The 17,227-nt window shown below is 35.8% G+C and overlaps 1 protein-coding gene across 1 annotated transcript in view; it reads right to left on the bottom strand.

Annotated features, from left to right (window-relative positions):
• Positions 1 to 17,227, bottom strand: part of MMP16 (matrix metallopeptidase 16) — a 340,143-nt gene that overhangs the window by 45,718 nt on the left and 277,198 nt on the right. The window contains exon 7 of the mRNA XM_007181293.2: positions 7,862 to 8,000. Within this exon, the coding sequence (XP_007181355.1) occupies positions 7,862 to 8,000 (139 nt within the window). The remainder of the gene's footprint in view (positions 1 to 7,861; positions 8,001 to 17,227) is intronic.

Raw genomic sequence — 17,227 nt, 5'->3', positions numbered from 1 at the left:
TTATATATGGTGCAAGGTGTGGATTAGAATTTACTTTTTTGCATATGAACATCCTGTTTTCAGCACCATTTGTTGAAAAATTATCCTTTCTCCACTAAATTTTCTCTGTATTATTGTCAGAAATTACTTGTTCATATATATTTTTAGTCTATTTCTAGACTCTTTATTTTGTTTCACTGATCTAGTTTTTCTATCTTTACACCAAGACACACTGTCTTGATTAATGTAGCTTTAAAAGAAGACTTGAGGTAATTCCCTGGTGGTCCAGTGGTTAGGAATCCAAGCTCCCACTGCAGGGGGTCCAGGTTTGATCCCTGGTGGGAGAACTAAGATCCCACAAGCTGCACAGCAAGGCCAAAAAAAAGAAATAAGACTTGAAATCAAGTAGTGTTTTCAAACAGGTTTTGTCTATACTAAGTCTTTTGAATTTGCACATGAATTTTAGAATCAGCTTAACAGTTACTACAAAAAAACCTGCTGAGATTTTTATTGTGATTGTTCTGAATCTATAGATAAATTTGGCAGGAATTGACATTGTAATAATATCAAGTTCTTGAAGCCATGAATAAGGCATATTTGTCCATTTGTCTTCTTTACTTTCATTTAGCAAATTTTTATAGTTTTCAGTGTCTAGGTCATACACATTTTATTTGGATTGATCCCTAAATATTTGATATTTCTGATGTCATTTTAATTTTTTTTAACAAGTTCAGTTATTGATTATTCTTTTCTAGTATGTGACGGGAGACAATTCTCCCTAGGTCACTTGCTTCTCAGCATGTCTTGTGAGCAGAGGCACTGATAATGCCTTTCTTTTGGACTTTATTTCCAAAGATGTTTGCATATCAACAATCTTGGGTTATAGAGAAAACATCTCCCTCCACAATAAAGGGATGGTTTGTTTACTCTTCAATTAAATAAATAAAAGGCCCCCTCTGGGGAAAAGTTAAGCAGCTTACTCCTTATTGACGAAGTGAGAGAGTGGCATTGACATATACACTCTACCAAATGCAAAATAGATAGCTAGTGGAAAGCAGCTGCATAGCACAGGGAGATCAGCTCAGTGCTTTGTGACTACCTAGAGGGGTGGGATAGGGAGGGTGGGAAGGAGACACAAGAGGAAGGGGATATGGGGATATATGTATATGTATAGCTGATTCACTTTGTTATTCATCAGAAACTAACACAACATTGTAAAGCAATTATACTCCAATAAAGATGTCAAAAAAAAAAAAATTTAGGTTCTCTAAGCTTGTGGCTCCTCTCCTGCACGTAACTGATTACAAGTATAGGTGTTAACAGGCCCAGTTCACGTCACCCTTTGAGAACTGGGGCTCAGGGAACTCATACAAATGGCTACTGCTTTTGAGTCTTTCTTTTTCTCTGAGTCAGGAATCTCATGTCTTCTGCCAACATTCATGAAAGTGTGGCAGGCTAACTTGCTAGCTTACAAATACGGTAAAGTCTTAGAACCTTCACAATCTTGAAAACATATAGAAGTACAATTAATCATTTTTTAATAGTTTTTGTTTGTTTGGTTGGTTTGTTTGTTTTAATTTTATTTATTTATTTATTTTTGGCTGTGTCGGGTCTTCGTTTCTGTGCGAGGGCTTTCTCTAGTTGCGCAACGGCAAGCGGGGGCCACTCTTCATCGCAGTGCGCGGGTCTCTCGCTATCGCGGCCTCTCTTGCTGTGGAGCACAGGCTCCAGACACGCAGGCTCAGTAATTGTGGCTCACGGGTCTAGTTGCTCCGCGGCATGTGGGATCTTCCCAAACCAGGGCTTGAACCCGTGTCCCCTGCATTGGGAGGCAGATTCTCGACCACTGCACCACCACGGAAGCCCTACAATTAATTTTTGTATTATGGTCTTATATCTTGAAATTTTGCTAAACTCACTGTTCAATTATAGATAATTGGTTGATGGCATCCAATTTTCTACATAGACAGTCATGTTGTCTGTGAACATATTGACAGTTTTACATTATGTTTATTACACTAGATAAAACCTCCAGTAAAATGTTGAATTGAATTGATAAGCGTGGACACCCTTGTCTTGTTCCTGATCTTATGGGGAAAGTCAGACATTGCAAATTTTGCCTGGTTGGGTGAATAGTTTTATATCCCTATAATTATTCTTGAGCTTTGTTCTAGGACTGTTACTTAGAAACAATTTGATTACTTCAGGTGTTTTAAGATTTGTTAGGTAGGACTGAAACAGTGCTCCTTCTGGGATAATCCAGTGCCCATGGACAACCCGTGACTGGTAGGAACAAGTACTGTTAGCCCTATGTGAGGGTCAGGCATTGTTTCTTTTATATCTATCACAAGATTCTTTCTCCAGACTTCAGTTGCATCCTTACACACATATGATGACCAATTCTCTCTCCCATCCCTTAGGAGTTTTCTTTGCTAATCTCTGGGTCTTCACTCTGTGCAGCTCTTTCCTCTGCATTACTTTGTCTTGTGAACTGTCGCCACCTTATTCTCACTTGACTCTCAGTTCTATCTCCTCAACTGAGAGAATCTTCTGAGTTCTGCTTGGATTTCTGTATGTTTGGCCACAGCCTGGAAATTCTTTCAAGACAGGAAACTGAGGCAGTTTCTGGGCTTATTTCTCTTTGTTTTTAACTCTCAAGATTCACTACCTTTATTTCTTGATGTTCAATGTCGTGAAAATCATCACTTTATATACTTTGTCCAATTTCTGGTGGTTTTAGGTGTAAGGATAAATCTGATCCCTATTATTACATCTTGGCTGGAAGCAGAGACCACCCTTATACTACACTTTTACGTATCAAAAAGCAATAAAATTCTATTAAGAATATACAGCTGATCACATCTATAGAAGGCAAGCAATATATGTTTTTATAATTGTGTATGGACAACTCCCACTGCATGTGACATACAAACACATACAGTTTTGCCCAAAGTTGAATAATTATACAAATTATACCAAAATATGAAGTATTAATTGTATCTAGCAGCTTCCTATTCTTAAGATATTTATTAAAGTTCACTTGAATATAACATGTTTTATTTATATTACTAAGATAGTATTTATATTTTATAACTAAAATTATAATATTAGTTTATGGTTATATTCAAATCCACACCTTCAAATTCTTATGTAAGATGAAAGCAAGGCTAACACTAAGTACATTTAGGAAATATATGATTAACTAACTTTGTGTACCACCACGGCCATCAGGTAAGCAGAAGTAATAAAAGACTAAGCTAGTTAAGTACAAGTACTGCTGTATAGTACAGATTAGAAGAGAAAAACATAAAGGAGAAAGAAAAAAAAGGGAAACAGGGCGAAAGAAAAGAACAACTTGGAGAAGAATAATGCTTAAATACATTAGTAACAGTTATCCAGGATGGCTGGTATAGGCTGAGACCAACGTGTATAGAGCTGTGAATACAAACACATATTGGGACTTGAATTTTATTCTTCATTCATTCAATAATTATTTGTTTAGTGTTTACTACATTCCAGTCATTGTTTAAAACAGAGTTCAGCAAACTAGGACAAATGACCTGTTTTTGTACAGCCCATGATCTAAGAAGAGTTTTTACATTTTTGAAGGTTAAAAAAAATAAAAGGATATGTAATAGAGATGGTATGGGCTTCAAAGGCTAAAATATTTCTTATTTGGTCATTACAGAAAAAGTTTGTCAACTCCTGGTTTAAGATCTTGGGGATACAACAGTATTTATTCATTTATTTATTTTTTACTTAGAAAATGTTTATTTTGTGGTTTAAGAGGCTTGCTTTCCCTGCCCGTCAGCTGAAAGATGTTTAGTGACACTTAATAAGTACTCAGAATAAGATTTGTTCTAAAGCTCTCTATATGCTATAATTGTATGCCCCCTTTGCTCATTATTTATTTATTTGTTTGCTTGTTTATTTTTTAACATCTTTATTGGAATATAACTGTTTTACAATGGTGTGTTAATTTCTGCTGTATAACAATGTGAATCAGCTATGCATATACATATATCCCCATAGCTCCTCCCTCTTGTGTCTCCCTCCCACCCTCCCTATCCTACCCCTCTAGTTGGACACAAAGCACTGAGCTGATCTCCCTGTGCTATGTGGCTGCTTCCCACTAGCTATCTATTTTACATTTGGTACTGTATATATGTCCATGCCACTCTCTCACTTCGTCCCAGCTTACCCTTCCCCCTCGCCCTGTCCTCAAGTCCATTCTCTACGTCTGTATCTTTATTCCTGTCCTACCCCTAGGTCCTTCTGAACCATTTTTTTTTAGATTCCATATATATGTGTTAGCATATGATATTTGTTTTTCTCTTTCTGACTTACTTCACTCTGTATGACAGTCTCTAAGTCCATGCACCTCGCTACAAATAACTCAATTTCATTTCTTTTTATGGTTGACTAATATTCCATTGTATATATGTGCCACATCTTCTTTATCCATTCATCTGTCGATGCACACTTAGTTGCTTCCATGTCCTGGCTATTGTAAATAGTGCTGCATTGAATATTGTGGTACATGACTCTTTATGAATTATGGTTTTCTCAGGGTATATACCCAGTAGTGGCATTTCTGGGTCATATGGTAGTTCTATTTTTAGTTTTTTAAGGAATCTCCATACTGTTCTCCATAGTGGCTGTATCAATTTACATTCCCACCAACAGGGCAAGAGGATTCCCTTTTCTCCACACCCTCTCCAGCATTTATTGTTAGTAGATTTTTTGATGATGGCCATTCTGACCAGTGTGAGGTGATACCTCATTGTAGTTTTGATTTGCATTTCTCTAATGATTAATGATGTTGAGCATCCTTTCATGTGTTTGTTGGCAATCTGTATATCTTCTTTGGAGAAATGTCTATTTAGGTCTTCTGCCCATTTTTGGATTGGGTTGTTTGTTTTTTTGATATTGAGCTGCATGAACTGCTTGTATATTTTGGAGATTACTCCTTTGTCAGTACAACAGTATTTAAAAGAAAAAACAAAAAAAACTAGAGAAAACCTTGACCTTATGAACTGATATTCTATTGAGAAGGATACAGATGAGCAATTAATAAGTGAAACATATAGTTTGCTGGATGATATGTAGAAAATTAAACAGGGAGGGAAATTGGACTGCTAGAGATGAGGTGGTCTCAAGGTCCATAGAGCAAGATGGGGATGATGGTCTTGGGATGAGAGTTAATCTGATTATCTAGACTTTGAGGTGATAAAGGCCATAAAGAGATGGTGGCAAGCTGAGACACTCATTTTGATTGTGACTATGTGGGAAGGGTAGGAAAGGGAGTGGTGTGTCACCCAAATCTCAGGGTTCTAGGACTCTTAACTCTCCTGCCAATAATGAGATAGATACCAGGGAAGGGAGTGGTCTTATTGGAAACAACCAGAGCTTGTGGCTCCCTCTGGATAAGCAATGATGTTTGGAATAAGGGAGCTGATGTTCATAGCTGGGTTTGGAGAAGGTTTATTTGAAGGTAATGTGGAGAGTAAACTGGAGGAAGGAAACATCACAGCAGGGTCCTTGGAGTGACAAAGTTCTAAGATTAGACATTTCCTGATACAGACAGTATATCAAGAAGACACCACTGGCAAGCTAAACATTCTAAAAGTTTAATATATATGTGACAAGAGACAGAGTTGTTCCTGTTGTTAGCATCACAACATAAGAAATACCTTATTGAGTCAAATCAATATTTAACCATATTGTTTTTATTAAAATGTTTGTTAAGAACATACTATGCACCCAACACTGTTCTGGGAACTGAAAATACAGTGGGGTGCAAGAAAATATAAACAAGCTCCATCTCTCATGAAATTTATATTTGAATGCTGTAGATAATTTCAAATGTTTACAAGAGCTGTGCAAGTTGGAAGATACTGCTTCAAATGGAGTGGGCAGGGAGGGCACTCTGTGGAGGTCCCTTTTATGCCAGCTGTTGAAAGATGAAAAGGAGCTAGCCATTCCAGAGCGAGTGAGTGAGGCGAGACAACATGAAAAAAGTGAGAAGGCCCTGAGGCAATAAAGAACTGTAGGAACACTGGTTTATGACTGTGGCAGTTTCTCCTCAGGCAGTTTTGTCAGACAGCACTATTGATCCTGTGATGAGACAGGGCCCCATGGGACAGCCCTCAAGCCATAGGCTGCCTAGGGTTTATTCTTCACTTTCTTTCTGCTGCTACCAAGCACAGGACCAAAGGAGAGCGTATGGGAAGATAATTTTTCTCCAAATATCATGCCCCTAAGATTCAGAACCTTTAGATGTATCCTTTCTTTGTCCACAATGGTACAGTACATGTACATTGTCCACAATGGTACAGTACATGGGTGGTTTGGACTTCACTTAAAATATCACAAGAGTCTCTCAAAAACTGTGTTTTCATTACTCTCCTCACTACTGTGAATTCTTCTAGCTTGATCTTGAGAATAATTGCTTTTTTTTTTGGTTACTTCCTTTATACACTTATTATAGATAGCAGGAGGGCAGGAATATTAATAGTAATCACACCAGCAGCAGCAATAGTTGGCATTTATTGAGGGCTCACATGTACCAAGCACTTCACATGTAGTCATTAATTTAGTCTTTAAACTAATCCTGAGATGGGGAGAACTACTAATCCCGTTTTCCAGGTGGAGAAACCAAGGCAAAGGGAACTGAGGAGCTGTCCATTTCTTACAGCTAGCAAGTGCTCAAAATTGGCAGAATGAAAAAAAAAAAAAAAAAATTGGCAGAATGAATGCAGGATCATCATGTTCTTATAGTTAATGTACTATACCCCTCTTTCTCAATTTATAATTTGTAAAGATAAATTCTGAGTATACACTTTCACTTTACATGGGTGGTTTGGACTTCACTTAAAATACCACAAGTGTCTCTCAAACCCTGTGTTTTCATTACTCTCATCACTGCTATGAATTCTTCTAGTTTGATCCTGAGAATGATTGCCTTTTTTTTTTTGGTTAAGATCCCTTTACTTTTCCCTCAATCTCAATCCTTATTTAAGCTTATTCTCAGTCCTTTAGGCTCTTGGCCAATCCATTCAATCATATTCATTCTGCACTCTAGTTTTCCTCAGATTACGTTCTCTTCACAATTCTCTCAGTCCTACAACTCAGTCAGTCTGTGTTCCCTGTCCCCCCAATAGACTTAAGGTTTATTGTTTTGAATATTAACAAGTTTAGAAGATGGAGTACCAGTCACTTGACTTAAATTCACTTTACCAGATAATTTCACTTTTGCGTGTTAGACATTAGTATTTGTGCAATTGAATTTTGTCACTCAGATAAATAACAAATAATAAATTTTATTGGGTAAAATGATTGGGTGAATTTTTTCTACTCATAAGTTTTCCTTGCCTTTATGAGCAATTTCTTAGTTTATTGAAAACTATTTAACATAAACTGACTAAATCAAGTAAAGTTTAAGAGATTATATATGAAAATAAGAAGTGAAATGGATTTCATTGCATAAAAGCAGCAAGCAACTCCAAATGCTCTTTAAAAAAATCCCCAAATCCCTTAGTTAATAGAAAAATGACTTTTAATTCATTCATTCACTTATTTGTGTATTTATTTTTCTGGTGCTTTTAGGCCAAATCTAAAAATTCTAAGCGATCACAATGCCTCCAAAATTTGACTTACAAATGAGGATACCATATGAGAAAATATAACTTAGAGAATTAAAAATTATCTTTGATTTTACTTCATTTATATTTGTAGCTAACATATGTGGTTCATTTTATAAAATGAATTAGCTACCCAACCTCACTCAACAGGTTTTACGTATTCATCTCCATATGCGCAACAAGGCCCTGGGCAAAATGACCAAGATACAGCAGAGCAAGACATGGGAAACATTCCTTACCTTTAAAGAAGACAAAGTTCCCATCACTGTTTTCATAAACTGCATCGATACTAGGAGGCAAGCCCCGCCAGAAGTAAGTAATTTGCATGGGATATCCATCCATCACCCTGTTGTTTCTCACTCGCCAAAACCACTGGTCCTACAAACCAAACACAAGCATCTTTCAACAAAGGTGAGGCCTCGGGGAACTTCTCTGTGTGATGGTTTAATGCTTTCACAGCTAAGCTAGTGCTGTTATCACCGGCCTGTATCAAAACAGTCAAAGAAACAGCTACCTTGCCCAGAATGATCACAAACGTTCTGTAGTAAACTACCCAATGTCTAATCCATACATTGTGGTTAAAAAGATAATGTAAAAATACTTAATCTTGGCAGTTTACATTATCTCCAGGGCTTTCTAGATTGAAAAACAGAGGTAGCACAGACAAGTCCCTGCCAGATTTGTGGATTAAGTGAGCTTTCCAAAATATAAGAGCAGCATACGATTACATATGCACCTTTGCACTTATAGACATATGCAAGATCTCCACCTGAAGTGTTGGGATGAAATAGGGAGGCCATGCCTCCTGGTATACCCATGTTACAACTACTTTCCCATGTAATTATAAGTAGAGTCCTCTTTCACCTTCAAATGTGTCCTGGTTTGGATGATAAATTATATTGTCACCTTAAATGAACAAAGTAATCTTGAAGGAAGATCATCAGAGTGGATTCCAATCTGGGTCAATTGCCTCTCCTATTCGCTTTCATAATAACCTGTACTTCACTCAGTCATAGCACAGGCCGTTTTATATTAAATGTGTTTACTCTTATCTCTAGTGAATAATATATACGACTTGCTACATAGCAGGTATTTATAAATATTGTTGACTTAATAATTAGACTACACACAAGATTTTTCACCATAAATTCTCACTAAAGGCAAAAATTCTTTCCCCAAAATGTATACCTGATGACATTAAATTGTTTTCTATTGAAAATTTTGGAATAATTTAGAAACTATCCAAAGTGCTTTAATATTAGAGAAACTAGGTATATTTAAAAAATTAGTTTCCAATAAAATAAAATTTACTATTACATTTTATTTCAGTATTTACAAGCAGAGTTTTACTTGCAAGTTATATATTTGTACTATTTAGATAAGTGCATGTCACAAAAATACTTCCATTTCAATTGTTCTCTGCTCTCTTCCCCCAACTTAGGTATTAGTAAGTGATTTATTATAGAGTTTTCCCAAGCTTTTGGCTAAGAATAGGTTAGCCTGACTAGATTTCCTAGAATTTGTCAGTTATTCATATATTCATTCATGCACACACACACAATCTACTAAGGATTCTTGGATTTCAGGTGATATGATAAAAAGGAGATTTCTTCCTATCTAAATCAATCCAAAATATTAAAATTTTCTTAGTAATCTTTGAATAATTGCACTTTGCTCTAGTTATAATGGGCTGTCTTCTCTACTTATTTTGCTATTTATAGATAAAGGAGGAAGTAGCTTAATTAATGACTGAGTTCACATTCTATTCTTGTTCTGTTCCTTAATAACTGTGTCACCTTGGTTGAGGTGCCAGTCACTGAGTTATTACCAATAACTGACTCATAGTATGATTACTATATTAAATGTAAAGGACTTTCTGAGGATCTGGCACATGGTAGCATTAAAACTGTTGGTGGTTATTGTTAAAATTATATTGAAACTAGGTACCCTGGTTTTCCTGTTTATAGTTCTGTTTACAATTTTGTCTTGTTTCTTATTTATTCTTCAAATTTTAGTCATATTTTGGCTCTAGACATGCATCTCCTTCCCACAACATCTCCTTATGTTATTAAACTTATGTTGATAATTTCCATAGTACCAGGTACCATAGTACCATTAATCCTGAATTCATTAATTTTTTGATCCACATGCAGGAGATACATTAAGCTGATTTTAAATTACAAAGTTATTTCATGAAAAGATTGATCTAAGAAAATATGTATGGGCATTAAGATTCAAAGTTTAATGTCAGTAGTATGTGAGCAGATGATATTCTGATAATTTAAAACAAAAACAGCATCTTGGTCTAGCTGCAGCAGCGGTTTTTAACTGGGTGTTAAAGTCATTCCAATCTCCACAAAAAATATTTTTAAATTATTGTAACATATATCCTAAAATAAATAAAAATGGCTAAAAACCTACTGGATTCTGACAAAGAAATAACTGACCATGATTATTTATGGAACAATTAAACAAAAAGCTCTCTAAGATGAAGAATAGGAAGAAATTGGATGAAAAAGCCTGGAAATATATTCCAATTTTTCCCAGAGAAACACTTCACATTGCTAGAATCTCCCCACATACTGAGACAGGGCCAGTGGCTCTTTGGGACAAATAGGCTGCAGTCAGAAGATAGAAGTACAATCCCAAAATGCCACTAATGAAGGAAGAAATGAAATTACTCCCTCAAGGTAAGCAGAGTTAATTTGCAAATCTTCTCAAGGTAATGCGGAAGCATAGGTGAATTCATGTTTATTTCTCATTGATAGTAGCCTTGGCAGAGAGTCATATAAATTGTAGATGCTCAGGTTGTGATTCTATTCAATTTATTCACAACTCTTCTGTTTAGCAGGATTCAATGGTACAAATAATTTAGCAAGTATTCTGTCACAGTTGATGTAAACACATACCACAGTCACTATAGATGGCCACTTCAGAAAAAGTGCTTGTGACTAATTTGAAGAAAGAGGATATTTAAAATAATATTGAGGTCTCAGTGCAAATTATCCTTCCAAATGAAACTTTCTCTGACCACCTTATCTAAAATTGAAGCCCCTCACTCCACCCACCCATACTTGCTTTTACTCTCCCCCCTCCTCTGCTTTTTCATCATTGATTACATTTACCACTGTTTTACACAATACATGTTTTACTTATTTTTTGTTCATTCTCTCTCCACTAGAACACAAGCTCAATGATGGCAAACAGGTCTGTCTTTAGTTTTCTTATGGCTTCCTATTTCCAGAAAAATGCCTTGCACATAGGAGAAGCTCAGTAAGTATTTCTTGAAAGAAAACAAAAGTTAGGGAGGAAAGGGCAAAGTTAAAGTAAGTGATTAGTTTTTAGAAGCCAAAAGCTATATGGGAGTCACAAGAACACAAAAGTGCTATGAATAGAAAGATGATTAGTACACATTTCATTTTTTGCAAGGGTATGATATATAAAGGACTTTGAACCATGGGCAGATGAAAAAAGAAAAATGTTTTCACTTTTCCAAACAACGTATGTTTTGTTTTAGCCTATGATGTAAAGGAAAGAATGAGGAATCACCTCTACAGCCCCCTAAAAATATTGTTTGTATCTTGCCTCTGACCTCTTTTTGGCTACAGCTCTTATAGAAAGAAAAGGGTGGGAAGGGATAGGATACACTAAAAATAATCACAGCTAGCACATTTGCAAAGTCAACTTGTGAAAAAGCATAGTGCTTAAAAATTACCAAATAGGAATTCCTACTTAAACACCAATATTTCACTTCAGGTACGAACACTCTGTAGCTTACATATAGATTTTTCTTTCCATGTAGTATGGGACCCAGACAGACCATTTTTTTCACAAAGATAACAAATCTATGGTATATATCACAAAGCAGTAACATACAAGAGAAATGCAGTTTGCTTTTCTTCTGTTCCCTCTAAAATTCTGGTTTATAATCTAATCTGCACGTTGTTTGCTGACAACTGTACAGAAAAAGTGTCCTCCTGCTGTCTGCATATGAAGATGATGATGTCACTGATGAACTTGCAGTAGAGGATGCTGTCTTCAGGCCTCTTTATAAAAAACCAATTAGTAGAACTGACTTACTTTTACTTCTCTTCTAAAATATAAGATTTTTTTATTTAACCAACAACTTGATGTAAATCTATGAATGTCTCACATGTCTCAACATGAACGTTTCCAGAAGGCATTCACTGTTCTCGCAGCCCCCTCCTGCTGTGCCACCTCAGGCTTCCTCTTGTCTTTCCCACTTCTAAAATAGCATCTCAAATCTCTTTATTTCTCATCATCATCACTGTCACCATGCTACTCAGGCTGCCATTGTATTTCACTCAGATGACTGCAATGCCAACTGAAAGCCACTGGTTTGCCGCCTACTGCATCTGAAGCAGAATTCAAACTCAGCCCTGCCCCCAGCTCCTGTGCAGCCCCTCACGGGGTTCTTCTGTGTTCGTGGTGTTCCAGTTACATGGGCTTCCTTCTGGTTTCTCGATAGAGTCAAGCTCTTTTCTTCCTCAAGACTTCTATGCAGTTTGCTGCACTTTGAATGTTCTTTCCCTTCCTCATACTTTTCACTGATTGTGAATCATCTATTAGTTCTCAGCTAAAATATCCTTTCCACAAAAAGGCCTTAGCTGTTCCCTGATTGAAATTAGGTGACTCTACTATACTATTTCACAGTAGTCTGTAATTTTATAGTACTTACACAGTCAGTTACTATATAATTGTTTTTGTGTCTTGAAGTCTTCCCACTGTTCCACTGTGTTATGTGCCCGAGAACAGTGGGTTGGCAGGGACTGAATTACCAGCTTTGAGTACTGTGTCTTGCAAAGTGTAGGAGCCCTAAACATATTTAATGGACATACCTCTTTATTTTTTTTAATCAAACCACATGTGTTGAATAACAAATATACCCAAGATTGCTTAAATCAAGGTAACTGCTTAATATGGGTGCCAAACTATTTATTAAAATGACATTCTAATCAAATCAAGGGAACTCACCAGTTATGAAAAAAATTAGAAAAATTTTTATGACTATAATACAGATTTATTTATAAGCAATAATGTATTTTTTTTTTTTTGAGGACTTAATATATGGCTTGGAGAGTGCCTAGGGAATCTGGTGTTCAAAATTAATCTGGTTCTTAAAAAAAAATCAGATATGTAATAGTAGTGGAAGAAAGCCCAAATTGTGGCAGCTATATTCATAATAAAGGGGAAAGCAATCTGAATGAGTGCTTAAAATTAGAGGAAGAAATGTTGGCCTTCTACTCTGTGGTAGGCCTGTATTTTCTTCTACTGCTTCTTAGGCAGAATGACACCTCTGAGACCCACAGTTCCACCCTGGACCCACCCTTGGAAGCCAGAATCATCAAGTGATGTCACAGGTAACTGGAGTTAGGGAGCCAGCAGTGCATGGGTAGCTACGTAAATCTGGGCAGGAAATGGAGCCAGCAAGGACTTCTAAGCCTGAGAGAAACATCCTTAGAGATGTCTCGTAAGAGAGCATCTGTCCTAGGCCACTGCTTTTTTGAAAGGTCAAGAGGAATAAAAGGGGAATGTGAAGACAAGATTACCGATGGCCATGTTTGCAGTTAAAAGAAAAAATATGCTTTGGTACTAACACTTTCCCCATTTGGACTGACTCATTGTCTTACACATTCTTCCAATGCACAGAGTAAAAGCAAATGATCAGAATTTCTTATAAAATTTAGTGTTCAAACATTGCTTAATCATACCATATGCTAGACCCTATATCTCTCAATCATGTGCATAATTACTGAGCCTACTGGAATACAATTGATATTAATAAATAACAATTATTAGGCTAAATCTATTCATTTTTAGTAATATATATTACTAAATCCAACACATAAATTGCCTACAAGTTTTAAAAAATCTTTTTATATTGAAGTAACTATAGAGTCACATTATAGTTTTAAGAAAAACACAGAGATTCCTTATACTCTCTCCCGTTTCTTCCAGTGATACCTCTTACATAACAAAAGTACAATATCAAGACTAGAAACTGAAGATTGATACACTCCACTGACCTGCTTAAAATTTTACATGCACTTGAGTGTGCATGTGTGTGTTTATGCTAATTTTAATATTGAAAGTACACCTTTATGATGCAGAGATATGGCATTTGCCACCTTAACTAAGTGATCAAGCTTTGCATCAGTCATAGTAACTTGATATTATACGCCACCTAACGTGATAAAACATAGAATACCTAGACATTTGAAGGTCACAGGATCATCTATGAAGTACAACCATGTAGAAGCCAAACATGTTTAAAGTAGAATTTCATTGAGCCTTTAGGCTTAACTTCTTCCAGTTTATAGGAAAAAGGAATAAGTTAAATGACACTTAAGCAGTCAAACACATTTCAGAATGTGAGATGGTATATAAGACAACTGGCCTAGTCTCAGCAAGAAAGAAGAAGGAAAAAAAAAAGGCAGGGAGAAAAAAGCTGGAGAGAATAATCAGTTAAAAGATCTAAGTAGACATAACAGCCATATGCAATGCCTGGATAGTCACCAGGTCCTGTATTTGGAAGTGGAGTTTCATAATATCCACAACTTTCTTTCAAATGTTTCACCAAACACTTGGACATGTGTTTTGCACATGCACACATACATATGTAAAGAAAATAGAGGCCAACCCTAACCGTTCTTAAATCTATATATTAGATGTGCACATGCTCATTCTTCCAACTTTTCTGTACTTTTGAAGATCCCGCACGCGACAACGAAGATCCTGCGTGCCGCCAACTAAGACCCAGCACAGCCAAATAAATAAATAAATAAATTGTGAATTGTGAAAGGTACTGGGATATTTAAAGAGACAAAGACCATTTACATATAATTAGCTATATTTCTTTTTCAACATTAGAAAAGAAAAAGTAAAATTATAACTTGGAGAAAAAAAAAAAAAAACTATGAAAGGATGCTTAAAAGATGTATCTAGTAAAGGTAATACCATTCTGGAAAGCTTTCATTATCTTATCACAAGAGCTGACACAAACTGCCTTTTGATATATAAACCTTAGGAGAAAACCTGTTCAAAGTAACCATTAAAAGATACTTTCTCATCAAGACAGTCATGAATGTCTGCAATGATTTTGCAGGCACAATTTTCAGGGCTCATCAATCAAAGATTAACCAGATGTCATTCCAGGAGAAATGATACAGAAGTACATTTCAATAGGTCAAATAGGTCTGGATATTGTCTGTAGTTTTTGAAAAATGCTTAAAACACAGACTCACTATAATGGAGGAAGAAAGTAACATATTCACAAGTGATTCTTCTAAATCAATTTCAAAAGTCACAATTCTGGAATCTCCCTTAATATCGTTGACTATTTTCAAGAAAGAATCTATTATAGTTACCATCTGGATTTAGAAATGTAAATTATTTTAAGAAATAAAATGTATATTTTTGTTCCAGAGGAAAAGAGAGTTGGCATTTTCAGAATAATTTGTTTACCACGTGTGCTAAATTTATGTGATATTTTTTTATAGTCTCCAAATGTAAAAAAAAAAAAAAAAAAAAATTTTTTTTCAATCAACTTATATTGAAAAATCTACACACTAAAAGGTTAAGTGATATGTCAGATATGGATCACTTGTTAATTAGTATTTATAAAATCTTAACAAAAAGAATACCAATTTTAAAACTGAAAAATTAATAATTATCCATGCATAATGTAATAACATAAATATTTGTTTTTATTCCATTTATATATGCAAATAATGAATGGTTATGAAGTATTGCTATACCAAGTGTAGTTAAGCCCTGTAATAGAAAGATCTGAGGAGCAAATGAAAGATGGATGTGTGTCTACATTGTTTTCTTTTTAGGACCTTATATCTTTTTTTTTTTTTCCTGTTTCTTTTTGCATCTACTCTTGTTCAGAAACCACTTTGCAATGATTGTGATGCAGAAAAAAACAGTTTACTGAAAAATGCTTCATCAATACACTGCCTTTAGGGAAAGGAGCCTCAAATGGTAGATATGATTGTGCCACACAGTACTATGACATTTTGCTTTCCCCCCACTCCTATGAGGATCATGAATATTGGCAGGGTGATCTAAATTTCAATTCACATATGTAATTGAGTTGAAAAAAAAAGAAAAAAATTCATTCCTCCCACTGAACTAGCAGTTCTGGATTCCAAAAATATGAACTCTTTAATAATGTACATTCATTCTAGAGGGGAAAAGAGGAAAACAACTAATTTCAAAGGGTGTGTGAAGTGCTATTATTGCCGCCTCTATAAAATGGGAACTACCATTTAGTGAATATAACGAGCTGGGAAACAGCTGTGTCATTAGCACACGTATCAGGAATTACCATCTCTATTTTTGACATGAAGAAAGATGTCTCATTTACAATAAAAACTATGTTCCTGCTGAATAAAGTATAGGCAAGTTTTTACTCAAGGTTATTGAGAGGGCAGTGTATTCAATTTAGTTTTTTAACCACAAAATCTAAAATTGTCTCCTCAATTTTTTTCTACCAGCTTATCATGTTTTATTTTCTTCATAGTATCTATCGTTCTCTGAAATTATCTTGTTTATTTGCTCACCTGTCTGTCATCATAATATGCACCTCATCTATCTTATTCAGACACTCCACTTCTCAGTTCTGGTATATTACCCAGCACTGTGTGTTAAATAAGTGTTCAAAGACAGAGAAAAACAGACAGTGAAAGAGAGACACATGAGTAAATCTTTTCCTTGGCCTGGATGTAGGGGGCCTGGTTTGTCAATATTTAACTTAAGTGCCCCCACAGAAAGTCTTCCCCAGTCCCTCTTTACGGCCCATACAGCACCCCATATCTACCAAAGTACTTAGATCACTATATGGAAACTATCCATTTGCCAGCCTGTTTCTACATGTTCTAAATGAGCATCATTATCATTTGCTTTCTCCCTTCCTCCCTCCCTCCCTTCCTTCCTTCCTTTTTTTTTTATGACTCAGTTCAGATTTCACCACCTCCAGGGACATTCACTTAAAACTATGCCTCTATTCCCCAAGAGCTCTTCCTGCCCTGTAGGTGACCCTCCTTTTTTTTCCCATTGCATCCTGTAGTATAGTATTGGCCAAGGTGCCATGACAAGGTCATGATGTAGAGAAGGGGAAAGAGAGATATTTCATGAGAAAGAGATATTCCATAATGTGACATCAGAAGAATCAAGGATTGAGCTAGAGCTATGGAGTATTATTTTTATGGCTTCCTCTTCAACCTGTCATATTCTTTTCCCCCAGTCCTAACCATACTAAATGGAGGAAACTCATTGAGCTGAAAGAATGTGGAAAGCAGAGCAGACAATCAGTGATAAGAAATATATCCTGGACAGAAATAAAGAGTCATCAATAGACTCTATGCAAAATCTCTGAGCAAGTGCAGAAGCCTAAGGGGGAAGGGAGGAAAGCAGGTTAGATGCCCAGAAGGGAATGTGCTGGAGGGAAACTTTTTTTCTTTCAAAGGGATACAAAGTTACTTGTCAACAAATTAGGTGTTAAAGGTATACGTTGAATTAGAGTTTTGCTCCTAAGAGATAAGGGTAGATTGAGTGGAGAATTCCCAAGAAATTACAAA

This window comes from Balaenoptera acutorostrata, chromosome 17, assembly GCF_949987535.1.
Source record: "Balaenoptera acutorostrata chromosome 17, mBalAcu1.1, whole genome shotgun sequence".
Classification (NCBI taxonomy): domain Eukaryota; kingdom Metazoa; phylum Chordata; class Mammalia; order Artiodactyla; family Balaenopteridae; genus Balaenoptera; species Balaenoptera acutorostrata.
The sequence above is the reverse complement of the archived record's forward strand: the minus strand, read 5'-3'. Positions and strand labels throughout refer to the sequence as shown.